At 37.8% G+C, this 27,984-nt stretch overlaps 5 protein-coding genes and 1 long non-coding RNA gene across 11 annotated transcripts in view; 4 read left to right on the top strand and 2 right to left on the bottom strand.

Annotated features, from left to right (window-relative positions):
* Positions 1-952: 952 nt before the first annotated feature.
* On the bottom strand, positions 953-21,112 carry LOC147759613 (uncharacterized). 2 transcript variants are annotated; one of them, XR_015331398.1, is made up of 3 exons: positions 21,033-21,112; positions 1,770-1,919; positions 953-1,395 (listed from the first exon to the last, which is right to left on the bottom strand). It is a non-coding gene; the product is annotated as an uncharacterized LOC147759613 (long non-coding RNA). The 2 variants fall into 2 exon arrangements; XR_015331399.1 differs by lacking the exon at positions 1,770-1,919.
* On the top strand, positions 2,542-5,063 carry LOC106162162 (E3 ubiquitin-protein ligase TRIM56-like). The gene has a single exon (XM_013539339.2). It carries the CDS (start codon positions 2,676-2,678, stop codon positions 4,566-4,568), a length of 1,893 nt encoding a protein of 630 aa, XP_013394793.2. The 5' UTR covers positions 2,542-2,675; the 3' UTR covers positions 4,569-5,063.
* LOC106162166 (NHL repeat-containing protein 3-like) lies at positions 7,015-9,091 on the top strand. The gene has a single exon (XM_013539344.3). It carries the CDS (start codon positions 8,172-8,174, stop codon positions 8,673-8,675), a length of 504 nt encoding a protein of 167 aa, XP_013394798.2. The 5' UTR covers positions 7,015-8,171; the 3' UTR covers positions 8,676-9,091.
* On the top strand, positions 10,897-12,861 carry LOC106168077 (tripartite motif-containing protein 2-like). Its single transcript, XM_086997579.1, has one exon. The coding sequence runs from the start codon at positions 10,902-10,904 to the stop codon at positions 12,471-12,473; it is 1,572 nt and encodes a 523-aa protein (XP_086853705.1). The 5' UTR covers positions 10,897-10,901; the 3' UTR covers positions 12,474-12,861.
* On the top strand, positions 17,791-21,009 carry LOC106168078 (E3 ubiquitin-protein ligase TRIM71-like). Its single transcript, XM_086997577.1, has one exon. It carries the CDS (start codon positions 18,105-18,107, stop codon positions 19,968-19,970), a length of 1,866 nt encoding a protein of 621 aa, XP_086853703.1. The 5' UTR covers positions 17,791-18,104; the 3' UTR covers positions 19,971-21,009.
* Positions 21,113-21,699: 587 nt separating the features above from the next.
* The window catches only part of LOC106168084 (guanine nucleotide exchange factor DBS), a 53,519-nt gene continuing 47,234 nt past the window's right edge, over positions 21,700-27,984 (bottom strand). For all 5 annotated transcript variants that reach the window (XM_086998244.1, XM_086998245.1, XM_086998241.1 and 2 more), the window contains 7 exons: positions 27,698-27,910; positions 27,328-27,420; positions 27,077-27,155; positions 26,829-26,895; positions 25,831-26,032; positions 25,247-25,469; positions 21,700-25,044 (listed from right to left, as the gene is read on the bottom strand). In XM_086998244.1, coding sequence (XP_086854370.1) covers positions 24,881-25,044; positions 25,247-25,469; positions 25,831-26,032; positions 26,829-26,895; positions 27,077-27,155; positions 27,328-27,420; positions 27,698-27,910 — 1,041 coding nt within the window. In that variant the 3' untranslated portion in view covers positions 21,700-24,880. The remainder of the gene's footprint in view (positions 25,045-25,246; positions 25,470-25,830; positions 26,033-26,828; positions 26,896-27,076; positions 27,156-27,327; positions 27,421-27,697; positions 27,911-27,984) is intronic.

The raw sequence follows: 27,984 nt of genomic DNA, 5'->3' as shown, positions 1-27,984 counted from the left end.
ACGCTATCCTCTCTATACAATTTGTTTTCGTGTTAATTCCAGCCATTTTCCGTAATATTCCCTAACGAAAAAGTCTTATAGGATCCTATAAGATCCTATAAGAAATTTGGCAAAATTTTTATAGAATCCTATAGGACTTTTTCGTAAGGGATATTGGCCCGTATTCCAGATAATTGATCTTGATCACCACCAAAAACTAACCACTTCTAAGTTAACCCATTTCTGACCTACCCTGTAAATTTCATACAAATCGGCCATAACTTTTTGAGTTATGTTGATGACAAACAAACAGACAGACAGATAGACAGTCAGACAGACAAACAAACAGGGATGAAAACATAACCTCCTTGGTGGTGGTAACAAAAAGACAGACAAACAAACAGGGGTGAAAACAACCTCCTTGGCGGAAGTAATACATTTGATCGAGGATAGGCTTTTTTCTCTGTTGACTCGTTGCATCAGTAGCTGCTTTTTCGATATCAGAAAAGGGTCTACGACTTTGGTTTTCTCATCCTCCAAACCCTTCTTTTTTCTTCTTGCCATACTTGCTTTATTCACTAAATTTGGCTTAGATCAAAACATCCACATGCAGTGATAATGTCCATATGTGCTGTTGCATGACTGAAGTTGATCAGTTGACCCCAATTATACAACATTACTGAGGCATTTTTAACGAGGAGGGTGTCACAAAGGCCTACTCTAACCAATGAGGAGCTCCTTTGTGTCAGTGTCCCTTACCTTAAAGGCTGACTTTGTCAAAGTTATCCCTTATCAAAGGAGAGGCTAAAGTGTGGTCTTAGAATACCATTTCGTTAGGCCTTCCTTTACCAAGGAAGACCTCATCAAAGGAAGCCTTTATAAAAGTTGACCTTAGCCCTGTTTTAAGGAGCATCTTGGAATACGGGCCATTTACTTTAGCGATAAAGGACAATTTTCTCAATAAACTAGATGGTAATTTTCAGTGTTTATTTTTCACTTTGAACTTTTTACTTATTTGATATTTATTCATGTTTTGTATTTTGTAATATAAAAGCACTGCATTAATGCATTAAAGAGAATAGTTTGAAGGTATTTGTTCCAAAATCCCTTGAAATTAGATGTTAGTTATCTGTTGCAGGGAAGGTAGTAACTGCTTAATCATTAGCAACGTCCTGTCCTGGTATTGAGCAGTAAACATCATGTCCTTGAACAAGTTGTTATCAGAGAGTCAGGGTGAATATAGAGTAACTTGAAACACGATGTCAGCGCCGGGGTTTATAAACTGATTCATTTTTGCTATCTCCTGTAACAAGTGCCTGGTGACACGGCGTACAGCTCAGGTGACTCCGACTATCAGGACGAGTGAGGTGTGTTGTCACGTATGCCAAAGTGTACAGTTAGTGCAGGTTGAACCATCTAAAATACATGTTGAAAATAAGAATATAAACTAAATCCTTGGAAATGTAATTAAACTTAATAATTGGATATCATACATGAGTGCAAGTATAATTTTCACAGTTTTATGGAGATGATTTATTTTCAGTATTATTATGAGAATGAGGAAATATAAAATCGGGATATTCCTTGAATTAAATCTTTCGAAGATTGAACTGCGTGGCTTCTGAACATTTTTCGCGAAACGGGAGGCTGAATTTAGCGCAAATCCATGACTGATTGAACACCGATATAAAAAGGGGAAAACTGTATAAACATACAGGATGTCGGGGTTGGGGGCTTGTCTGAATAGCAGATCAACCTGTAAAACAAAAAAAATCAAATTTGGCACTTACTTTTATATCAAATATTGTCTCCTGTCATGTTTACGGGGTATAAATTACAGACACGTAAATACCTGATTAAATCAGGTGATTCTGTAACAGTCCATGGGTCCAAGGAGGGTGGCGATAGGAAAATGAGAAGCTATGAAACTGCAACTAAATCTAAAAGTGATAGCTAGTTTTAAAAGTTGTTAGTCATACGATCATGATAAATTTATCATTCAAAAAAATTAATTAAATAATAAAAAATAAATAATAATAATAATAATCAAACGCACAATTTTGTTGATAAATGTTCATTGGCTGATTACAACCGAAGTTATTTAGAACTGACTAAAATTTTGACATAATTTGTTCAGCAACGAGTTGAATGAGTAATTAAAAAATGAGTAATTAAATGTCAATTAAATGCAGTTTAGGCCGGTCTGAAGAAAATGTAAGACTGGGTTCCGATTCCTAGATCGATCTAACAGGATCGGTCTATCTCCAAGGTGTTTCTCGCTAAATTGCTATCAGCTTAAGCAGCTTAGATGTCTGGCACGCCTACTAAAGCTGTTAAACGATAGTTGATTACCCCTTATTAGCTTCAGTAGGCGGGACAGACATCTAAGCCGCTTAAGTAAACTGCAATTTAGCAAGACTCCCCTAGGGGATAGATCAATCCAAAGTTAGTACGATGGGAGTGGTCTCTAATTGATGGTGATTTAATAAGCTACCCCCGCAACCCTCACCGTCTCTGGCACACGATTTCGTCACCGTGTAAAATGACGTAGTTTGTTCTTTCTTGTATAAAACCCAGACGCAGTGTTACCCAGTCCAGTCAAAGACAGATATGGCCACGAGAACGCGACATCATGAAGTGACGAGACTTATTGTACAGTAATTTGGCCGTGTGTAAACCTAATTGAACTTTGAGTCATGGCATCAAAGAAGTTCTACGAAGGCTTCAGTGACAATTTTCTAACGTGTCACATCTGTCTTCACGAGTATGACGACCCGCGTGTCCTCCCATGCTATCATTCTTTCTGCCTGGCTTGCCTTGCCCAACACGTGGCAGCGAGTGGGACAGGACACAACATCACGTGTCCAGTGTGCCGCCATGAGGCGCCTGTTCCACCAGGTGGACTGGAGAAACTTGTTCGTAACTTCTTTTTGTTAAAGGCGAAGGACTTCATGTTGACAACAGAGAGTAAAGACAAAATGTGCGGGAACTGTCAATCACAACTTGCCCAATTTTACTGTCAGGATTGCAAACACTTTTTTTGTGAGAACTGTCGACAAAAACAGCATGACGCCATAAAATTTCTACAAGGACACACGATGGTTGCAGTGTCTGAACTTGGTAATGAAGCCCAGGAAGAAAAGGACGTAACACCATTTTGCGATAAGCATGAAGAAGAACGGTTGAAATTTTATTGCACAGATGACGAAGTTGTTGTATGTCGTGACTGTATTCTCCCCAAACACAACAAACACAATTGTGTAGACGTTGCAGATGTTGCAAAAGCGCATAAAGAGAAAATTAAAAGTGGCTTTAATGATCTATCTAAGAAAATTTCACTGTTAGAAAATGCAGAGTTACAAGTATCTAAACAACAAAAGGATGCAAGTGATGACAATGACAAATCTTTGGCCGACATACAGCAACAAGAGACGGATATTATAAAAGAGGTTCGACGAATTAGTGGACAGTTGACATCAGAAGCAAAAGCTCACGCCGCAGCTTACATGAAATCCCTCAAAGATGAGAAAGATAACCTTGAACTACAGAAAGTATCCATTCACGGCACTTGTGAGTTTGCCAAACAGCTCGTCCAATATGGCTCCCACACAGAGGTGATGATTCACGCTAAAAATATCCAAGCAAGGATAAAAGAACTGAATAATGTTGAACCTCCCGTACCTGCAGAGACAACGGGCATAACTTTTATTAAAGAAAAACTTCCACGGGACCTTTTTGGTCGTTTGAAAAAGTACAAATGGCTAAATACTGCATCTTTGGTGGGTGAGTTTGATTCAACGTGGAGCATATTTGGGTATTTATGGGACAGTGAGGACAGTTTACAGGACATTTCGTGCAGCCAAAGTGGGACAATATATCTATGTATAAGCAATCTTGGTAAAACTCGCATGGTTAAACTTAAGGCAATATCAAAATTTCATAAGGTGATATTTCAGGTCAACGTACCAGACCCCAGGGGCGTCACCGTACTCAGTGATGACAGACTGGTGGTTACATGTGATGATGGATGCCGAGTGTATTCTTCCCCCGGGAAACATGTCCAAACATTTGGTCAGGGTGACAAGTCTAACCCCCAGGGTGTAACAGTGGACAACAATGGACACATACTTGTCTGTGACAAGAACAATAAATGTATCTGTGTGTATGACGCTGTGCAGTACAATCTTATTAATAAGATCGGTGTTCCTATGTGTGAAGATCCACGATACATTGCAGTGCTCCCATGTCGTGACACCATTGTGGTGAGTGACTATGCTGGACACTGTGTATATGGAGTGACCCCACAGAGCGATGTAGTGTTCAAGTATGGTACATCAGGGAAGAGTGGTTTAGGTGATGGATACCTGGACCAGCCCACGGGGGTATGTACAGACAGCTTGGGGCACATCTTCATTGCTGACCCAGGGAATAATAGGGTGGTTGTTCTGACCTCAGATGGCCAATTGTTGAGATGCATCGTGGGTCGAGAACAGGTTTCAAAACCACGGTGTGTCACCACCGATAACAAAGGACAGCTTGTAGTGGGCGAGCTGAAAGGCCAGGTGAAAACATTTAGCTATGTTCATTGACTGCAGTAGAAGTGTATGACAGACGTTACCAGGCGACAACATAGAAAATGAACAATTGAAGGGGCACTTCGTGAAAGTAAATATTTTAAACATTTGGAACCACAAAGAAAAGTTGTTTTATTCTAACAGATGGGAAGAAAATCAATTATTGAAAGAAAAATGTAGTTGGAAAAACTTGTCATACGGGGGAGCTGAAATTCGTTACGTGGTCTTAAATTCAATGTTTTATCCTATTCATGTCGTAGTTCATACGTGACAAAACGAATGGAAATTTACTTATTTTGTTCCGACCTCTTTTAGCACATTTATTGTCAGGTTTAATATTTGAATATTCTAGTTTCATGTCTATATTTCAGCAATGATTCTGCTTTGGATGTTTATTTGAAAGGAATATGATTTACACAGTGTTATTCCTCCATCATGTTAAGTGTAGTATCTCCTGCACGTTTTTCTTGTATTAATTCTTACAAATAAATAAAATTCATTTCCCGACAATTTCGTTTCGACGACTTTTCAGAAGTCTACAGAAAGTATCAGCGGTCAAAAGCAGCAAAACAGAATCGGCATCCTTTACCTTTAGTATTTAGATTTTTAAAACTATTATTGTTGAGCTTGTATATTTTACTCTGTTGCGCACGCATGCGTTAATGTTACAGTGTTATATAGATGGATGTTTCATTCTACTGTTCGGTTCTTTTGACATCATCTAGTGCTGTGATTATATCTCTTTATATAGAAAAAATATAATTTAAATTCCAGCGCCTAGTTATGATAATGAGAGGAGATGGACCATGATGTCAGGAACATTCCACCTGCCCTCAAAATATAAAGATTACGACTGACTTATGGGAAATTCTCCTCAGTTTCAGAGAAAAAGGGAGAGTTCTTTTGCACCTTATGTTATATTCTACCGGTACTCGACCGAAACGCGTTTGTTTTTCGGACGTCCGATTTTCAGTATTTTCTTTGAATTTTCTGACTAACATACATTTGTCTGAAGCCATGCACTGCTTGAACTTAATTCCTAATAATGCAGCAAAGGTCATGAATGTCGTGGACCAATTTTTTTTTTATCACAATATTCACGTTCACGTCATTTGGCAATGTACTCAATCGTGTTTTTGACAATCCCAACTCGTTGTAATAACAAATGCGCTTAACAAAAATAATTTAATAGAAATAACCACAAAAAATGGTCAAATGGATTACTCATGTATTTTACATCGGTCTAAAGCCTAGGTCCCAACTGCGTTTTGGACGCACGTTTTTTTTTTTTTTTTTTTTTTTTTTTTTTATCCTTGCGTCCGGCTAGGACGTACCTAGATCGCACGTAGCGGCTGTTGAAAAGTTTCTAAGTGCTGTTTGCGTCCTCCAAAAGTCGCACGATGGACGTGCTCCTCACGCACGAACTCCCACGTTTTCCCCATTTTTTGGCCGTAGACCACACGTAGCAGCCCGTGCGTTCGGTTGGGGCCTAGGCTTTACTTGATTTCTTCCCTGCGATCTAGCTACGTCGTAGACGGACGCAAGGAACCTAAAAACCGTATGAACATGCATGAACCCATTAATGCTGGACATCCAAACCCAATATAGAGGTGCATTTCACATGCTGAAGTGTCAAAAAATAAAAATGAATGAATTCAAAGTTGTATTCAATATTGCAAAACATATATGTGTACATAACAAAAATCCACAAATATCTGTGCAGTAAATATTTTTAAGAACATGCTTGTGACATCAATTGCACCTCTATATTGGGTTTGGGTATGAAAGGTATTTCGTACGGCTGCTCGACTAACAAAACTATCGATATGTCAAAAAATAGGAATGACTTTGATGTCCTAGAACCAATGAAGATATTTATGACAGAATCTTGCATGTTTGTTAGACTCTTCAAGGTGTTTTCTTCCCAGATATCGGCGTATTGGTTTTCATCAGAATCTCCTTTAATGTTGGTAAAATGGTTTATTTTGAAGTGTTGACTTCCTATAACATAAAACCTGGGTTCATTGTACACATCGAAATACGAATTGCAACTTGGCATTGTGTTTTTACATCTAAATGTATATTGATGTTTTTTATAATTACAAAAGCATTGATTTTATTATGGAGAAGTCCTGGGTGGTTGATTTACACCTGGTAGGGTTGTCCAGGGTGAACGACAGACGCGATCATCAATTTATGCACATCCGACATAAGACTGCAACTTTAACATGACGCGTCGTGGATCTGCACAAAACTGTTGATTAATCTTCAAAAAGGAAGAATTGTTGACGTTTGGTGTAATTTTCTTCATAATTTGCTGTTCGATAGAATTTCACCAAAGTACCAAATCGATTTGGACACGGCGTTTGCAAATATTCTAGTGGAGTGATCAACTTAATATAAGGGCATTTGAAACCAAATCGTTTGCAATCTTAGAAGTTATGGGTCTCGGAATCTAATCATCACAAGGCACATAGCCAAGGAATCATGTGGGTTTTGATGTACATTGCTTTCCAATTTTACCGTTTATAACCCCTTACAAAATTAAAGAAGTACGCCGATCAGGTGATGAGCTATATCATATGGCAATAGCAACTCAACAGTTCAAGAAGTAACTGCCTATTTTACAGATATAAGGAGAAATCTTAGCACCGAAACCGATTCCAACGGTCTTTTACGACAGTGATGACATCCAAATCCAGTAATCAAGCCCAGGAAGATAAGGACTTAACACCATTTTGCGATAAGCATAAAGAGGAACGATTGAAATTTTATTGCACAGATGACCATGTTGCTGTGTGTCGTGACTGTATTCTCACCAAACACAACAAACACAATTGTGTAGACATTGCAGATGAAGCAGAAACGCATAGAGAGAAAATAAAATGCGCATTTAATTATTTATCAACGAATATTTCACTGTTTGAAAATGCAGAGTCGGAAATATCTAAGCAACTGGAAGATACAAATGAGGACATAAACAAAACGGTGACTGTCATAGAACAACAAGAGGCAGATATCATAGAAGAGGTTAAGCGTACCTCTGCTCAGTTAATAGCAGAAGCAAAAGACCACGCTGCAGCACAAATTAAGTCACTCGAGGCTGAGAAAGATCGCGTTCACCAACAGAAGGAATCCATTCACAGCATATGTGAGGATGCCAAAAAGCTTGTCCAACATTGCTCCCACGTGGATGTGATAAAATGCAGTAAAAATATTCAAGCAAAGATGAAAGAATTCAAAAATGCTAAACCCACCGTACAGGCAAAAACAACAGAGATCACTTTTTGTAAAGAAAAACTTCCAGCAGACTTCTTTGGTCGCGTGAAGAAGTTAAAATGGCTAAAAACTGCATCTCTGGTGCGTGAGTTTCACAGCAGTATGAATAATTTGTTCGACTTATCGTGCAGCCAAAGTGGGGCAGTTTATGTAGTTTGTGACACTTAGAAAAAAATACAGGCAATATCACCATTTCATGAGGTGAAATTTGAGGTACACGTACCAGATCCCAGGGGTGTCACCGTGCTCAGTGATGACAGACTGGTGGTTACATGTGATGATGGATGCCGAGTTTATTCCTCCTCCGGGAAACATGTCCAAACATTTGGTCAGGGTGACATGTCTACGCCCTGGGGTGTTACAGTGGACAACAATGGAAACATACTTGTCTGTGACCAAAACAATAAATGTATCTTTGAGTATGACGCTGTGCAGTACAGTTTTATCAATAAGATCAGTGTTCCTATGTGTATATATCCACATTACATTACAGTGCTCCCATGTGACACCATTGTGGTGAGTGACTGGAGTGGGCACTGTGTATATGGAGTGACCCACCAGGGTGATGTAGTGTTCCAGTATGGTACACCAGGTGAGAAAGGCTTAGGTGATGGATACCTGAAGAACCCCTGGGGAGTGTGTACAGACAACGTGGGGCACATCTTCATTGCTGACCTGGGAAATAACAGGGTGGTTGCTCTGACCTCAGATGGTCAACTGTTGAGATACGTGGTGGGTCGAGAACAGGTTTCTATACCACAGGGTGTTACCATTGATAACAAAGGGCAGCTTGTAGTGGGGGAGTTGAAAGGAAAGTTAAAAACATTTCGCTTTGTTCTATGACTACAATAGAAGTAGTACAACAGACGATATCAGGCGACAACACGAAAAGTGAACAATTGCAGAAGCACTTCATTAAATTAAATAATTTAAATATTTGGAACCACGAAGACAAGTTGTTTTATTATAAGAGATTGAAAGAAAATTAATTATTGAAAGAAAAATGGAGTTGGCAAAACTTATCATGCGGGGGAGCTGAAATTCATTACGTGGACTTAAATGCAACGTTTTATCCTGTTTAATGTCGTGGAAATTTACTTACTTTCTTTCTCCTCTCTCAGCACATTTATTGTCAGGTTTATTATTTGATTATGCTAGTAATGTCCATATTTGAGCAATGATTTTGCTTTGGATATTTAATTGAAAGAAACATGTTTTACGCGTGAATCCTCCTTCATTATGTTAAATGTACCATCTCCTGCACGTTTTCTTGTATTAATTCTTACAAATAAATAATTTCATTTCCGATCAATTTCGTTTCGACATGCCTTTCTCTTCAGAAGTCTACAGAAAGTATGAGCGGCCAAAAGCAGCAAAACAGAATCGGCATCCTTTACCTTTAGTACTTAGATTTTTTAAACAACTATTATGGTTCAGCTTGCATATTTTACACTGTCACACACGCATGCGTTTAAGTTACAGTGTTATATAGATGGATGTTTCATTCTAATGATCAGTTCTTTGACATCAACTAGTGTAGTGATTATATCTATTTATATAGAAAAAATAGAATTTTAATTCCAGTGCCTAGTCTTGATAATGAGGGGGGTTTCACGATGAGGTCTGGAACATTCCACCTGCACTCAAAATATAAAGATTACCACTGACTTATGGAAAATTTTCCTCAGTTTTAGAGAAAAAGGGAGAGTTCTTTAGCATGTTAAACCCTGCCGGTACTCGATCGAAACGTGTTTGTTGTTCGGACGTTCGATTTTCAGTATTTTCTTTGAATTTTCTGACTAACATACATTTGTCTGAAGCCATGCATAATTTGTACAAACTTCCTATTAATGCATCAAAGGTCATAAATATCGTGACTAATCCCTTTTTTTTACAATATTCACGTTCACGCCATTTAGTAATGTAATCAATCGTGTGTTTGACAATCCCAACTCTTTGCAATAACAAACGCACTCAACAAAAAAAAACTTGAATAGAAATTACCACAACAAATAGTCAAATGGATTATTCATATATTTTTAGATTAATAGATCAACGTGCATGAGCCTATTGTTGCTGTAATGTATTTCGCAGGGCTGCTCGACTAACATAAGCTAAAGCTATCGATTTGTCAAAAAAATTGGAATGGCTTTGATGTCCTAGACCCAACGAAGATATTTATGACAGAAATCTTGCATGTTTATTACTCTCCATGGAATGTTCTTTCTCTAAATATCGGCGTATTGGTTTTCACCAGAAAATCCTTTAATGCTGGTAAAATTATTTATTTGCAGTATTGACGTCCTAAAAAATAAAACCTAGGTTCACTGCACACATCGAATTATTGATTTCAACTTGGGAATGTGTTTTGTTACATTTTTATTGATGTTATTTAAATATAATTGTACACAGCAAATTATTGGTCTTGACGATTCGATCTCAACTAGAAATTGTGTTGTGTTTTTACATCTATATTGATGTTTTTTTTTTATAATAACAAAAGCATTGATTTTACTATGGAAAAGTCCTGAGTGGTTGATTTACACCTGGTCGAGTTGTCCAGGGTGAACGACAGACGAGATCATCAATTTATGCACATCCGACGTAAGACAAACTTTAACACGGCGCGTCGTGGATCTACACAAAACTGTTGATTAATCTTCAAAAAGGATGAATTGTTGACTTTTGATGTAATTATCTTCCTAATTTGAGGTCAGATAGAATTTCACCAAAGTACCAAATCGATTTGGACATGAGTTTTTTTAAATATTCTATTGAAGAGTCGACTTTATATGAGGGCATTTGAAACCAACACGTTTGCAACCTTAGACGTTTTGGGTCTCGCAATCTAATCATAACAAGGTACATAGTCAAGGAATCATGTGTCCTCCCATGCTATCACACTTTCTGCCTGGCTTGCGTTGCCCGGCACGTGGCAGCGAGTGGGACGGGAGGCAACATCACGTGTCCAGTGTGCCGCCAAGAGGCGCCTGTTCCACCGGGTGGACTGGAGAAACTTGTCCGTAACTTCTTTTTGTCCAAATGTTGACAAAAGAAAGTAAAGACAAAATGTGTGGAAACTGCCACGCACAAGTTACTCAATTTTACTGTCAAAATTGCAAACATTTTTTCTGTGAGAACTGTCGACAAAAACAGCATGACGCCATGGTTTTTTTACAGGGACACACAATGATTGCAGTATCTGAATTGAGTAAGCATGTCCAGGATACGAAGGGCGTAACATTTCTTTGCGATAAGCACGAAGAAGAAAGGTTGAAATTTTATTGCACAGATGACGATGTTGTCGTGTGTCGTGACTGTATTCTCACCAAACACAACAAACACAATTGTGTAGACATTGCAGATATAGCAGAAACGCATAAAGAGGAAATAGAAAGCGCCTTTAACAATCTATCTAAGAACATTTCACTGTTTGAAAATGCAGAATCGGAAATATCCATGCAACAGAAAGCTGCAATTGACGGCGTAAACAAAACGGTGACCGACATAGAACAACAAGAGGCGGATATTATAGAAGAGGTTCAGCGTATTTCTGCTCAGTACATAGCGGAAGCAAAAGACCACGCCACGACGCTCGTAAAATCCCTTGAGGCTGAGAAAGATGGCGTTCAACTGCAGAAGGTGTCCATTCACAGCACATGCGAGTTTGCCAAGCAGCTTGTTCAACATGGCTCCGACACGGAAGTAATGATGCACGCTAAAAGTATCCAAGCTAGGATGAAAGAGTTGAGAAAACTTAAACCCACCTTTCAGGCAGAAACGCAAGACAGCACTTCTAATGAGGAAAACATTCCAGTGAAATGTTTTGTTCTTGTGAAGAAGTATAAATGGCTAAATATTGCATCTTTGGTGAATGAGTTTGATAGCAACATTGGATATATATGGGACATATCATGCAGTCAAAGTGGGACAATATATCTAGTTTATAACCAGCCGGGTAAACTTACTGCAATATCACCATCTCATAAGGCGATATTTGAGGTTGATGTACCAGATCCCAGAGGTGTCACCGTGCTCAGTGATGACAGACTGGTGGTTACATGCCGGGATGGATGCCGAGTTTATTCTTCCTCCGGGGAACATGTCCAAACATTTGGTCAAGGTGACATGTCCTACCCCCATGGTGTTACAGTGGACAACGATGGACACATACTTGTCTGTGACAGGAACAATAAATGCATCTGTGTGTATGACGCTGTGCAGTACAATCTTATCAATAAGATCACTGTTCCTATGTGTAAAGCTCCACGATATATTGCAGTACTCCCATGTCGTGACACCATTGTGGCGAGTGCCTTTGATGAACACTGTGTATATGGAGTGACCCCCAAGGGTGATGTTGTGTTCCAGTGCGGTACACTAGGTGAGAGCGGCTCAGGTGATAGATACCTGCGTTTCCCCTGGGGAGTGTGTACAGACAGCGTGGGTCACATCTTTATTGCTGACCAGTACAATAACAGGGTGGTTGTTCTGACCTCAGATGGTCAACTGTTAAGATACGTGATGGGTCGACAACAGGATTCCGTACCACTGTGCGTTACCATTGATACCAAAGGACAGCTTGTAGTGGGGGATATTGGAGGCAAGGTGAAAACATTTCGCTATGTAACTACAAGTTAAATAGTACATGAGACGTTACCAGGCGACAACTCTAAAAGTGAACAGTTTTAGGTGCACTACGTGAACATCGTTGATTGGGACCAAAAAGACAAGCTTTTTTATTATGACAGACATATTGAAAGAAAAATAGTTGGATAAAAATTACATGTAGCATACGAAAATATGGGGGGAAGGGGATTGACATCATTTTTATACGTGGACTTAAATTCCATTCATTATCAAGTTTAACTAATGTATAGACAAGTCAAAAGCGTATATTTGAGCCTTGATTTTGGTTCGGATATTTATTTGAATGTAATATGTAATACGCATTGTGATTCTTCCTTTATCATGTCAAATGTACCGGGGGTATTATCTGTTGCACGTTTCCTTAATTTTTACAAATAAATAATTTCGTTTCACATCTATTTTGTTTCGACATGCTTTAATCTTCAGCGCTCAAAGCAGCGCAACACAATCGGCATCATATGCCCTAACTATTTAGATTTTTAATCCCAGCAGGCATAGTGACGTTGATTCAACGTTGAAAACAGGTTGATACGTTGAATTGCCGTTGATCTACCTAAATTCAACGTAAAATCAACGTTGATCCAGCCACGTCAAAACACCGTCATAATGTGACGTTGAATCAATGTTGTATTTTGGTCATTGACTCAACGTTGTTGTTTGGTCGTCATGATGCAAGACATGGATTGTAATTTAAAATATTAACTATTGAAAACGTGATACTTTGTTTATTAATACTGTAACTAACTTTATCAAAATATTTTTAAAAAGTGTTTTAAAGTAAAAATGACAGTTGTTTTGTGTCTTTAGTGAACTAGTGAATTTTCTTAACTTGTTATTCAGAAATACATTCCAATAAATTTCCTTGCAAGGTCAGCTAACATTAGGATGAATAAGACCCTATTCCCATAGATTTTAGATCGATCTATCCCTGTGGGGAGTTTCACTAGATTACTGTCAGGTTAGCCGGCTTAAGCGTCTGTCCCACCTACTAAAAGCTGTAAGGGGGTAATTAACTATGGTGCGCGCTCGGCTGACTGCAATTTAGCGCGAACCCTCAGGGAGTTAGGTCGATCTAAATCTAAATCTCTGGATTGATCTAAATCTTTGGGAATGCACCCTTAGTGGCTGTAAATGTGATGGAGTGAATTTAACAAAGTTGGCAGTTCTCGGTACCCTGTTATAGATAGACAGGTTGAGGTGACTGTGACTTTGTTACATATATAGTTATTTTCTTATATATATAACTAGAATATAACTATATATATAAAACTAAACCTTGGAAATCCTAACTTAAAGGTCATACATATATACCCTACATATATTTAGCCATCAAACATGTCCTACTGCTAAACACATCCAGGCTAAAAGGGTGTACCATGCTTTGGTGCAAAACATGCTTAGGAGCTAAATGCGTTGAAAAAAATCAGACAAAGCAGGCACTTGGATGTTTTTACAGTGTACGGTATAATTGTGTACCTGTGTTTTGTACCAAAAATAAAAACATTTCAGGTCATTTTAATGTCTTTTCATGCAAGAATGTTGTCTAACAACTGGGGTTGATACAATGTTGTTATGTGACGTTGATACAACTTTCAAATCCAACGTTTATCCAACATCTTATCAACGTTATGGTTCAACGTTGTTTCAACGTTAAAACAACATAATTTGCCCGCTGGGAATGATTACTTAGCAGTCTTTCCTTTCGTAAAAAAAAAAAAAAAAACTTTTAAGGTAACAAGGACGCGAATCGGGCATACTGCAGCATAAAACGAATACTATACACGTCTTGGATATTTTCCCGTTGTGTGCCGTTTCCATACGCTCAAAACACGACATCCATACGCAGTGTTGGAAAAATTAGTTTTCTGAAAGGAAAAAGTATTCATGTGTTCATACCTTAGTTTGTAAGAAAAAACGTTGTGTTCACATTTCAGTATTTGCAATTCATATTTCGTCTAGGTTTGTCATTCTTATCTTGGTTTTTAAGTTAAAGCAATAATAACTCTTCCTTTGAGATTCAAAATTCCGCATGAAATACATTGTAAACAACGCATGGAAATATATTCTATTGTATTTTACCACTAAAACGGCCGTTATTGTAGTAAAACTAAAATCTGTGCTTGTCAATAGGGCTTTCGATGCTTTCATCAAGGCATTCGTTGCTAATGACGTAATGGTGTCACGCGGATTCTCGCGTTCATTCGAGACCAAAATAACATATGGCGCCAAACGCATTAATGCGGACGCAGACGTAAGTTGCGAGTTTTTGTACAGTGCGTCGGATAACGAAAAGCCCAGAATGGCAACCATTGTGGATATTAATGTATTTTTAACAAAAAGACGAATATATCTCATGAATCTTATATAGTGTTGTTGTTGTCTGCTTTTCCCGCGGTTTTAAGTAGGTCAACAGTGACTATGCGATGTCAGAGAGAGCTCCGTCAGTTAAAATCTCTTAAGAGATTTTAACAAAAAACCGTACGTTTAGGAAAAAAAACCTGGATTAACTTTGAATGCAGGAATGGGGTCGCTGACCATTGGTAAGTACGGAAAAATTGCCGTTTACTCCAGGAAAATCCTATTTTTGGCCAAAATGAAGAGTTATTATGACTTTAATAAGCGTTCCATTCTCAATTTGCAAACCAGTCAATGTGTCCTTATTAAGTAATTTCTAAGAGACTTGTTTTCAATTTCAAATTTCAAAAATTTTATGTGAATTACCCATGCTTGGACCATATCCACCTTTAGTTTGCACGTGCTTTACAAATCTATCGAGAAATTAGCCAATCATATCGAATATATGTGACTTTGACATGTTCTATCTTGTCCTACCATGAAAACAATTTCTACACATCATGATTCTTAAAGAAATTTAAATTACAATCAATAAATCCCTATCTTTTTACTTATTTGATTCCGTTTTTATAATTATCTGCAAATAGTGAAAGTGTAAGTAATTTACTTTTCAGCACAGGTGCCTCGTAGGACGGCGTACAGCTCTGGTGACTCCGGCTATCAGGACAGGCTAGTGTGTTCTCACACACTCCCTCTAGTGTTCAAGTAAGTGCATATCGCCAGATTCTCTTCATAGCATCACTTATCCACATTTGTTTGCTTTAAATTTGTATAATATTATATGAAAATTCAAAGCACTCTTCCTTTATTTTATATACATGTATTTATAATACAATGCAAGTAGGCAATCTGTTATCTGATTTAAAGTTTGGTTGAATATAAAAATGACGTGAATTTGGTTTCACCTGTCGTCCGTCCTGTTGTTGCCTGGCAAAGATGTTTAAGGTGTTAAAGGCTTGTGAATTCCAGTGAAAACCATAAGAACCGGGGGGTCTTTACTACTTCATTCTTGACATTCTCCTGTCCTAATACTGAGAAGTAAACACGTCCGTGAACAAAATGTTATCAGAAAGTCAGGTGACTATAGAGTAACTTTAAATACAATATCAGAGCCTGTATTAATAAACTGGTTCATTTTTATTCTCTTCTGTACATGTAACAAGTGCCTCGTAGTGCGGCGTTCAGCTCAGGTGACTCCGGCTCTATCGGGGCGAGTGAGGTGTGTTCTCATATACGTCCAAGTGTATACAGTTAGTGCAAGGTTTAAGGCAAACATTTTAAAAGCCCCAGACTGTCAGTGAGACCCTAGGCAACAAAGGTTTAATATTCTTGACGGTATGGATACATGTAGGAGACCAGCTGCATAATAACGTAAATACTCACAGTACAAAAATGTCAAGAGTGTATTTGCTTTGCTAAACCTGCTTAAAACGAGTAAAAGACTTTGCATAATCGACATTGCAACATTGCCAGTGCGTTTCACCTTGGACATAATTTTCATGTCCAAGGTTTCACGAACGATTACAGAACGTTAGCGGTCTTCCGATAGCAATCTACGAGTAAATTACGCTGTTTAGTAAATTCATGGACAAGCCATATCGGCTTGTGTCGTTATTTAGAACCATTTGTTGAAGTTTTTTCCCATCATGATTGAGGAGGGGAAATTAACAATTATTATTGTTGAACTTGCATATTTTACACTCTTGACACGCATGCTTTTAAGTTACAGTGTAATATAGATGGATATTTCATTCTATCATCAGATCTTTTGACATAATCTAGTGTAATGATCGTATCTTTTTATATTGAAAAATAGAATTTTAGTTCCAGTGCCTAGTCTTGATAATGAGGGGGATTGCACGATGAGGTCTGGAACATTCCACCTGCACTCAAAATATAATGATTGCGACTGATGACTTACCGAAAAATCACTTTGGTGTCAGAGAGAAAGGGAGAGTTCTTTAGCAAGTTATACTCTACCGGTACTCGATCGAAACGGGTTTGTTGTTTGGACGTCCGATTTTCAGTATTTTATTTGAATTTTCTGACTAACATACATTTGTCTGAAGCCATGCACAGTTTGAACTAAATTCCTGATAATGCATTAAAGGTCATGAATGGCGTGGACCAATTTCAATTTTTCAAAATATTCACGTTCACGTCATATGGTAATGTAATCAATCGTGTGTTTGACAATTCCAACTCGTTGTAATAGCAAATGCGCTTAACAAAAATAATTTAATAGGAATAGCCACAACAAATAGTCAAATAGATTATTCATTTATGTTTAGATGGATAGATGAACGTGAATGAACCTATTGATGCTGAAATGTATTTTGAACACTTGCTTGACTAACATAAGCTACAGCTATTGATGTAAAAAAAACGGAATGACTTTGATGTCCTAGACCCAATGAAGATATTTATGACATCTGGCACGTTTGTTAGACTCTCCAAGGTATGTTTTCTTCCTAAATATCGGCATATTGGTTTTCATCAGAAAATCCTTTAATGCTGGTAAAATTATTTATTTTCAGTATTGACTTCCTATAACATAAAACCTGGGTTCATTGCACACATCGAATTATTGACCTCAACTTGGGAATGTGTTTTGTTACATCTATAATGATGTTTTTTTAATATAATTGCACACATCAAGTTATTGATCTTAACGATTCGATCTCAACTTGACATTGTGTTGTGTTACATCTATATTGATGTTTTTTATAATTACAAAAGCATTAATTTTACTATGGAGAAGTCCTGAGTGGTTGATTTACACCTGGTAGAGTTCTCCAGGGTGAACGACAGACGCGATCATCAATTTATGCACAACCGACATAAGACAGCAACTTGAACACGGCGCGTCGTTGGTCTACACAAAACTGTTGATTAATCTTCAAAAAGGATGGATTGTTGACTTTTGATGTAATTATCTTCATAATATGAGGTGACGTAGAATTTCACCAAAGTACCAAATCGATTTGGACATGAGGCCATTTGAAACCAACACGTCTGCCATCTTAGAAGTTTTGGGTCTCGGAATCTAATCATAACAAGGCCCATAGTCAAGGAATCATATGGGCCTTGATATACATTGCTTTCGAATTTTACCGTTTATAACCCCTAAGAAAATTAAAGAAATCAGTCAATCAGGTAATGGGCTATATCATATGCCAATAGGAACTCAACAGCTCAAGTAGTAACAGTCTACTTTACAGACACATGGAGAAATTTGAGTACCGAAACTGATTCCAACTGTCTTTTATGACAGTGATGGCATTCAAAAAGTTCCACAAAGTCATCAGTGACAATTTTCTGACGTGTCACATCTGTAATCAGGAGTATGACGACCCGCGTGTCCTCCCATGCTATCACACTTTCTGCCTGGCTTGCGTTGCCCAGCACGTGGCAGTGAGTGGGACGAGAGGCAACATTACGTGTCCAGTGTGCCGCCAAGAGGCGCCTGTTCCACCAGGTGGACTGGATAAACTTGTCCGTAACTTCTTTTTGTCCAAGAGGACAATGTTGGACATGTTGACAAAAGAAAGTAAAGACAAAATGTGTGGAAACTGCCACACACAAGTTACTCAATTTTACTGTCAAAATTGCAAACATTTTTTCTGTGAGAACTGTCGACAAAAACAGCATGACGCCATGGGTTTTTTACAGGGACACACAATGATTGCAGTATCTGAATTGAGTAAGCATGTCAAGGATATGAAGGGCGTAACATTACTTTGCGATAAGCACGAAGAAGAACGGTTGAAATTTTATTGCACAGATGACGATGTTGTTGTGTGTCGTGACTGTATTCTCACCAAACACAACAAACACAACTGTGTAGACATTGCAGATATAGCAGAAACGCAAAAAGAGAAAATACAAAGTGCATTTCATGATCTGTCTAAGAACATTTCACTGTTTGAAAATGCAGAATCGGAAATATCCATGCAACAGAAAGCTGCGTTTGACGACGTAAGCAAAACGGTGACCGACATAGAACAACAAGAGGCGGATATTATAGAAGAGGTTCAGCGTATTTCTGCACAGTTGATAGCGGAAGCAAAAGACCACGCCTCGACGCTCGTAAAATCACTCGAGGCTGAGAAAGATGGCGTTCAACTGCAGAAGTTGTCCATTCACAGCACATGCGAGTTTGCCAAGCAGCTTGTTCAACATGGCTCCGACACGGAAGTAATGATGCACGCTAAAAATATCCAAGCTAGGATGAAAGAGCTGAGCAAACTTAAACCCTCTTTTCCGGCAAAAACGACAGACATCACTTCTAATGAAGAAAAAATTCCAGTGAAATGTTTTGTTCTTGTGAAGAAGTATAAATGGCTAAATACTGCATCTTTGGTGAATGAGTTTGATAGCAGCATTGGTTATTTATCGGGCACATCATGCAGTCAAAGTGGGACAATATATCTAGTTTATAACCAGCCAGGTAAACTAACTGCAATATCACCAGCTCATAAGGTGATATTTGAGGTTGAAGTACCAGATCCCAGAGGTGTCACCGTGCTCAGTGATGACAGACTGGTGGTTACGTGTGATGATGGGTGTCGAGTGTATTCCTTCTCCGGGGAACATGTCCAAACGTTTGGTCAGGGTGACATGGCTACGCCCTGGGGTGTTACAGTGGACAACAATGGACACATACTTGTCTGCGATAGGGCCGATAAATGTATCTGTGTGTATGATGCTGTGCAGTACAATCTTATCAATAAGATCGGTGTTCCTATATGTAAAGATCCACGATACATTGCAGTGCTCCCATGCCGTGACACCATTGTGGTGAGCGACTTTGAGGAACACTGTGTATATGGAGTTACCCCCCAGGGCGATGTAGTGTTCCAGTATGGTACACCAGGGAAGATGGGCTCAGATGATGGATACCTGGACTCTCCATGGGGAGTGTGTACAGACAGCGTGGGTCACATCTTCGTTGCTGACCAGTACAATAACAGGGTGGTTGTTCTGACCCCAGATGGTCAACTGTTAAGATATGTAGTGGGTCCACAACACGTTTCAGTACCAACGGGTGTGGCCATTGATAACAAAGGACAGCTTGTAGTGGGGGAGAATGGAAGACAGGTGAAAATATTTCGCTATATGCATTGTTCATGAAGTGATTGCATTCGTATTCCTGGCATTTAAAAGGCATTAAAATTTTCAGCATATATCTAATTGATTTGAATATTTAAAAAATTAAAATGCATTCACGAAAGGGAATGGCTTTGTGGCTTAAGCAATCACGTTCGTTTAAAAGAAAGGCATGTTAAAGAAATTATAATGGAAATATTTTATCTTGAACAATTTATGATAATTGTTGTGCATTCACAAAAGTATCTGTTCATTCCACGTAGTATCAATTATTAATCTCAACAATCAGCTGCTCTTTCGATCACAGGAGACGGCAATTCTTTTCTCGCCTCCAGATGGCGCTATAGTATTTGTTTCATTTGTCAAACATGGGAAAACTATTCAGATAAGAGCATGCAGTGGACCATAAAGGCAGTCAGTAACCCACATAATGTCGTTTCAATGAGGGGTGGGGTGGCGTCTAGATTTTTTTCCTCGGGTATATTTTCAAATATAGGCCCTACCAATGACGAATGCGTTCTACGTATTTCTATGTTATTAAATTTTAAATGCAGTTTCATCTGTCAGATATGAAGTGAGCGTTGAATAAATAAACATAAACAAAAATAGACATTATCAATACTGGTGTCGAATGTTTCCGCGGCATTTCCCCAGGGGGGCCGTAGCGATAGTCCGAAGGTTCAATAGTCCGAAGGTTCATTGGTCCGAATGTTCACTATAGAACCTTCGGACCTATGAACCTTTGATTAAAAAATCGATGAAAATGTTACCACTTTTCGGACCAATGAACCTTCGGACCAATGAACCTTCGGACTATCGAGACGCCCCCTCCCCGGTACGGTGCCGTGTCCTCCACGTTTAACGCGGAGAAAAGAAAAATGTACTAGACTTCTTATTGAACATATTGATTTCTTTGGTAAAATATTATGGTCACAATTGTGTCTTACTTCAGATATTGCCAAGCAGTGGGGAAATGCTGTGGAGTGACCAGTTTAATCCATCTGTCGATGTATAAAGATAACGATTGATAGTCGAAATAAAAAACAATACAGTATAGATATGTAACAATTGTTTGGTTCTACTTACTAGTACACCACACGTCTTGTTGCTGTTTGGTAGACGGATTGAGAGTAAATCTTCCAGCAAAGCCACAATGTACAAAGAGGCATGACCAGGTTCGGGGGGTTCGAAAGAACCGCCCCTTTTGCTGGGAAAAGGTCCACTCTGGGTAAAATTTGATCTAGGTACATGAAGTTTTTATGGGAAAAGGTCCACTTTTTCAGAAAAAGAACCCCCCCTTTTGAAATTGCTGGCTAAGGGCCTGGTTATATTAGCTTTACAGCATTGCTGATGTGGGTTATATGTGGAATCAAGATGGAGCCGGCAATATCGATGTCTAGAACCTAGGGTACCGAACGAAACCACTGAGGAAAGCGTGCGAAGCCGTCTACAATAGTGTTGCGGCCTAAGGGATTATGACTTTTGTAAAATTTGTCAAAAGTTTTAGCTTGACAAGATCTTAGAGGCTACAGAGGCCATGAATCTGAACGATTTCGTACGACAATCTCCTGCTTCCCCACACGGGCACCGCGTGACAAATGTAACCTAGGCTTTATTTTCACAAACATGCATCAGTTCTATAGACCTTTCTTCTAACACAAAACTTACTGAAGAAACCAGCTGTCAGCGAGTTAACTCACGGCCGTCTCTAAAAGGTGTAAATAATTACAAAAAATAAAAAATAAACAGCAAATATATTTGTATATTTATTTCCCTCCACGTTTCACACTATGGACGACATCAATACAAATGTCAATATACAAGTGTACAAAGACGTATATTGCATGCACCTATACATAACATGGCACCAAAAGAAAATAAGTAATTCTAATGACCAGACCAGCTTGTTATTTCTAATTTTCTGGCGATCCCATGCCGAAACACGAAACGGCTTGGCATCTAAGATTGAAGCCTCTAAGAAGCACTAATGGGATTGAAACACAAAAGTATTCCAATCCCTTCACAAATTTTAGGACTTTGCAAAAAAGTGTAATGATTCAATTTACAAAATGAAAAGAATGCCACAGTTCTAGTGTAATGCACGTTTTCAGAGTACTACATGTAGTAATTATATAAGAAGCACTTATTTGTATATGAATGAAAATACTTATGAAGCTTCAAGCACATACAAGTACACATAATATGTCCCAGAAATGATCGATTTACTTTGCACTCGCACCACGCACTTGTCGTAATACGCGTACATGTACGGAATCAATATCTAACAAGGATCAACATATCAACATATTAAACATTATCACTGTCAAAATAAAATGCAAGGAAAGCCAAAGCTCAAGCAAAAAATAAAAATAATCAATCTGATCTCAAATTCCCAATTGATTTTAACAGCTGTATCTGCCGAAAGAGAGAAAAATACATATTGTCTATTTACAAAACGGCAGTGTTGTTAATAAATACCACAAATTATACTTTTATATATACAAGCAAGTGCAGTGCATATGCATTACAGAATATACATACATGTACATAGTTCACTTTCACTTTTTCATTTACATAAATCCACTGAAAAGCAAGCTTTACAACTTAACAAATTAAAGTATAATGGACATAAATAACATACACTCAGCTGTTTGACTTGTATACCAAATTGCACATGTATCCCTTAAGACTGACGATATGTGAAAAGCACATTGACAAGTGCAAATATTTCAGTTGCCCTCATAAAACACACATCTGCACTATTTCTGTTTAACATGATAACGGGTACAAATTACTTCTTAATTTTTTATAGTAATTACCATATTCTGCTTGGTTTTAATTATTTAAGACCCGATATTTCACATCGCCAATATTTATTCCTGAAGGGTATCATTACAGAACCATCTTAAACACAACCTTTTTAGACTCAGTCTCTAAAAGTAATACATCTTGACAATATAGGGGGTTCAAAATTTGTTAGTAATTACCGTATTATGAAAATTTATATTAGTTATGACAAAGGTAACACCTGTACATTTGGGATCATATCATGTAGGAATGTATTCCCCCCCTTGAGATCTGATCAAAACATTTCAACTCTCAGAAAATACAGGTATATATATATATATATATCACATTTCAAATAAAGACCTATCATTTCTATAATAATTTAATATTATCATCTCTGTTGAAAAGTTTTCACAACAGCATTTCTACCAGTACATATATATTATTCTCACCACATATAACGATCAGACTGGGAATGTATTTCTCAATACTCTGAAGTTTGGGAATATCTATGTTTTCTTCTTTTCATGTTTCAATCCATCTAGGAATCATTCAAAATTACTTTTTACTTTTTAAGTGTGTCAATTTCTCCACCTTTTTGACTTCAGATAAAATAAATTAACTACAGTAAAAGCACATGTAGTTAATGCATAGCAAATCACAGATATGTCAAAATTTTCATAAAATTTGAAATGACCATTCGTAGCGACTTAACTTTATAATTTGGAAAAAATATCATCAAATGTCTCTTTTCGGTTCTAGTATCTGTACATATAAATGTGCTCATCATAAGCTGTTGGCTGTGACAGAAATCTTCAAAAGAAAATATACTTTTTTCATAAAGAGGAATCCTTTTCTTTTTAGAAGACTACACTGGAATGGTATTTCTAAAATTCTGTAAACATTTATGGCATATAATATGCACATATAAGCAAAATTAAATGAAGCAAATATTTTTACTGTTTGAAAAAAAATTAAAGCTGGAATGTGCTAGCATCCAAAGCAAAGCTCACAATTCTTCTTACACCATGACTTGAAGTATTGATCTTACTCTTGGTTTCCTATAAAAATCCAAAAACGATACACATGCTGGTTGAAATTCTTGACAACATCAAGGCACAAAAAGCAATGATGTCACCACATGTTGTGCACTTTTGGATGGTACCATGGCTACCACAATTATGACATCATCAATATTACCACATTATATCAATTAGATACCGTGTATATCATGAGAACAAGTAAAGTGAACATGATTACCTGAATAAATATTGTCATATATACTGTATACATGTTTATATCATAAGAAGCCCTCAAACTTTTCAACTGAAAACAGACCCAACAGTGGATGTTGCATACATTACATCATAATTGCATGGCAATAATCATACATCATGACTGTGTAGAAAAAAATAACAACAGAAATAAAACAAGACATTGCTGCACCATAGAAGTGCATGTGTACATATCCAAGATAAAAAATCTTTAGGACACATATCAAAACTATGATAGTAACTGAAAATGTGCTCTTAAATATTCTGACATCGGGTATAATTGTGACATCACAGGGTATAGCTGTGACATCACATGGGTATAGCTGTGACATCACATGGGTTTAGCCATGACATCACATGGTGACATCACACAGGGACATCATAATCATGTGAGCACTTGCTTTTAGGATCACTTTGATTTGGATACATAAGCCACATACAGTGTACAGCAACCCTGTCAGTGTTTGCATGCTTCCTCTCGTTTGTACACTAAATTTTGCATCTACCAGTACTTTAAATAGATAAAGCTTTTATCTCCCTCTTTTCTTTTTACGCTGGGTCACAAAAATGTCACTGCATGGTTTTTGAATATTTCAAATGGATTATGACCAACATACTGCCCCTGTTCTGGGGCGGATCCAGAGATAATTTCTGACAGTCTTCCAAATTATCTTTGTTCATCCATCCTCCTTTTTTTACCACCTTCCGACAGAAATCTGTCTTCCAGAAGACCCAGAGGGCAGCCTCAATATGCCCCTGCTGTTGTTCTTAAAGCACTCAAACTTGTGGTTACTGGTTAGTACTGGACATATCACTGGTCATATATCCTCACTGCTCACTATGTCAGAATGACCATTGGCCAGACTGGCCACCTCACACCACTGTGTCCTCTAATTGGTCCAAAAGGTTCTGGTGACTTTTGACCCTTCCTCCAGCCCCGCCACCTTCCATGCTGGTGCCACAGCCGCCACTGGTGCTGCTACCTATACTGTTTTTGCTCACTGCGTGGTGGATGCCGTTGCTTCCCAGGCCAGATTCTGAAATATAAACATATATATTTTAAGTTAATTCTCCTAAAAAAATACCCTCAATCAAATTTTTTCTGGAAAATGTAGGTTGACATATGACTTTGAATGAAAAATCTTTGAGTTATGATGCTGGCACAAATAATAACACAATATTACATATCATTAAAAAATATTCAGGAATAAATCTACTCCTAGTACATCATATTCATACCTAAACTTGTCATAGAAATTGCTGAACGCGAGCTTCTTCGGCTGATTGGTTCTAGGTATGTAGAAGGCGTCCATCCCTGGCATTCAGTCTCAATTGACTTCACAAACCACCAACCGCTGTCACCAATTGTAACCACGGTAACCTCCTCTCCTTCATGTAAAGAGAGCTCTGTGTTGTCTGCACCTTGGTAATCTCCTAGGGCGACATAGACTGGTAACTCCACCTGGTGAGAGAATACAAAACAATCGTACTTCAATGGGATTTAATGTGGAGGAAATCTCATGTCAACTTTACTCTTGTGTAAATTCAACAATCTTAAATGTCTATTGCTGGCCATTTCATCAAATACTTTTTTCCTTTTGACACCAGCACAAGACAAAGAAGCTTCACGTACATTTTATTAACAGTGCAAACTTTACATTTTCAGCATTGAATAAGATTCATACTGTAGGCGTAAATCAGATATCTTTAAAAAATACTTGTGTATGGCACCTGACATTGACAAATTTTCAAGTTTTGTAAGACTTTTATGCCTCAAAATAAATTAAAATTAAAAAAGGAAAATTGTCCTCTTCTTCTCTTACCACAGCAGAGGGTGTGGTGGCCTCAGATGTCTCTTCATCAGTGTCGGTGAACTCATTAGATGACCAGTCCTCATCATCCGTGTACTGCTCGTAGTCCGGAGACTGACCATCTGAGGTAGGGGAGTGGTCAGCAGACGATGTACTGCTGGGAGTGACCAGAAGGCTGTTGTTATTACAAGGTGGGTAGTTGTCCGAATTTTTCCTAAAATTGGCAAAAGACAAAAATTTAGGTTATTGAGATGTTTTCTGTTGTGAAGCCAAGGGGCAAATTTGTGTTAAGTGACCCCATTGGCTGGATGTTATTGTAAAAATTGATCTTGATTCAGAAGCAACCTGACCATAACATACTATGCATTCTACCTTATTCATTTTCAAATCTCAATATGTGCAAGCTTATCAAACTCTGACAGTTGGACCCCATTCCCATAGATTTTAGATTGATCTATCCCTGTGGGGAGCCTCACTAGATTACCGTCAGCTTAGCCGGCTTAAGCCTCGGTCCCGCCTACTAAAAGCTGTAAGGGGGTAATTAACTATGGTGCGCGCTCGGCTGACTGCAATTTAGCGTGAACCCCCAGGAAGTTAGGTCAATCTAAATTCTTGGGAATGCACCCTTGGTGATAAGTTTGATAGGAGTTTACCACAGCAATCACAAACACACATCTAGTTATCTGGGTTTTGTGGTTGCGCTGAAGGGCCACACACATTTGTGTTTGGTATAATTCAATCAAATGCTGCATAAGTTCAGAAACACAACAAGCATGTGTGTACTGGTATGAACATTTGAAAATGAAGAGACAGACTCAAATTGCCTCTTCAAAACTGATTGTAAATGTGATCTTATTTTTTTAGAGACAGACTCAAATTGCCTCTTCAAAACTGATTGTAAATATGATCTTATTTTTTTTAGCAGTCACAAAAATGTTGATTCATCACCTTACATAACATAATGTTTTAATACTTTCTGTACTGATCAAGTTGCTGGGCAACATACATACCTGTTCATGTTCTGAGCTTCTTCATGCACCTCACTAGGTTTAGAACTGAGAATTCTCTGTCTTCTCTCTGGAGAAAAAAAAAAGCACAGTATTTAAGTTTTTTGACATGCTATTATATGTTTAGGATTATTTACAAAGGCTGAAACAAATGACCATTTTCTTTTTCATAATGGATACTTTTTACTGCTTTGACTAAAATTTTAGATTTTTAAAAACTGAAAAAAAAATGAAGTTATAATTCACAATACCTTTAATCTGATCAAATTGACTGAGCAAGACTTTCTTGACTTCGACCACCCATGCCTTTTTCACCTCTTCTGTGGGAGCCTGGAAAGTAAAATAATTCCTATAAAACATCTTTTAAATCATAGACACCAATATTTCTGTATCAAAATAACCATATCTATAAAGTTATAGTCAGCTAAACCATGTGCTATCCAATAACAGATAGAGATGAATTATCTTCAATCCTAACAATATCCAAAGATAAAAAGTCTACCTGTATGATGTAGACTTCAGATCTACCATGAAGCCACACTTCAAACTTTCTTTTGTCTCCCTTCACATTTTCAGTGAGACCAACTTGGGCTGTCTACAGTGAAGAACAAAAGTGGGATATTAATAATATAGTCTTTTTAATTCATATAAAAAGAATTACCATTTATTTATCAATTCATACATTTGATTTAAGTGAATGAATGGAGGAATAAATGAATCAATACACAAATCAATAAATCAATTAATCTATCATCTTTTTGTTAATTAACCAATCAATCAACCAACAAACCAATTGATCAAATTAAGCAACCAATCAATAAATAAACACAACATTTCTGAACCATAATTAAAAATTTCTCGGCCAGTCTTACCTGTAGTGAACTCTTGTATATATAAGAATGCTTATCTGCGTGTGTGTCGTGGTCCTTCCTTTTACAGAACATGATCAGCTTTTCGTACAAAAACACATGCCGCTGCATGGGCTTGAAGCGAAGATCTTTCAGTTTGTCTTTCTTCTGTTTGTGCTCTGTCCACATGCTGAAGGATCCCTGCATCAGCAACTTCCCCAAATCCGACAAATTTCCCTGGAATTAAAATAAAAGAGTAAATGATTATTTTACTTAATAATGGAAAAGGATTTTAAAATGCTTAAAAAAAA

The sequence above is a fragment of the Lingula anatina genome, chromosome 10, assembly GCF_051362555.1.
Source record: "Lingula anatina isolate TDL-2025a chromosome 10, LinAna3.0, whole genome shotgun sequence".
NCBI lineage: Eukaryota > Metazoa > Brachiopoda > Lingulata > Lingulida > Lingulidae > Lingula > Lingula anatina.
The sequence above is the reverse complement of the archived record's forward strand: the minus strand, read 5'-3'. Positions and strand labels throughout refer to the sequence as shown.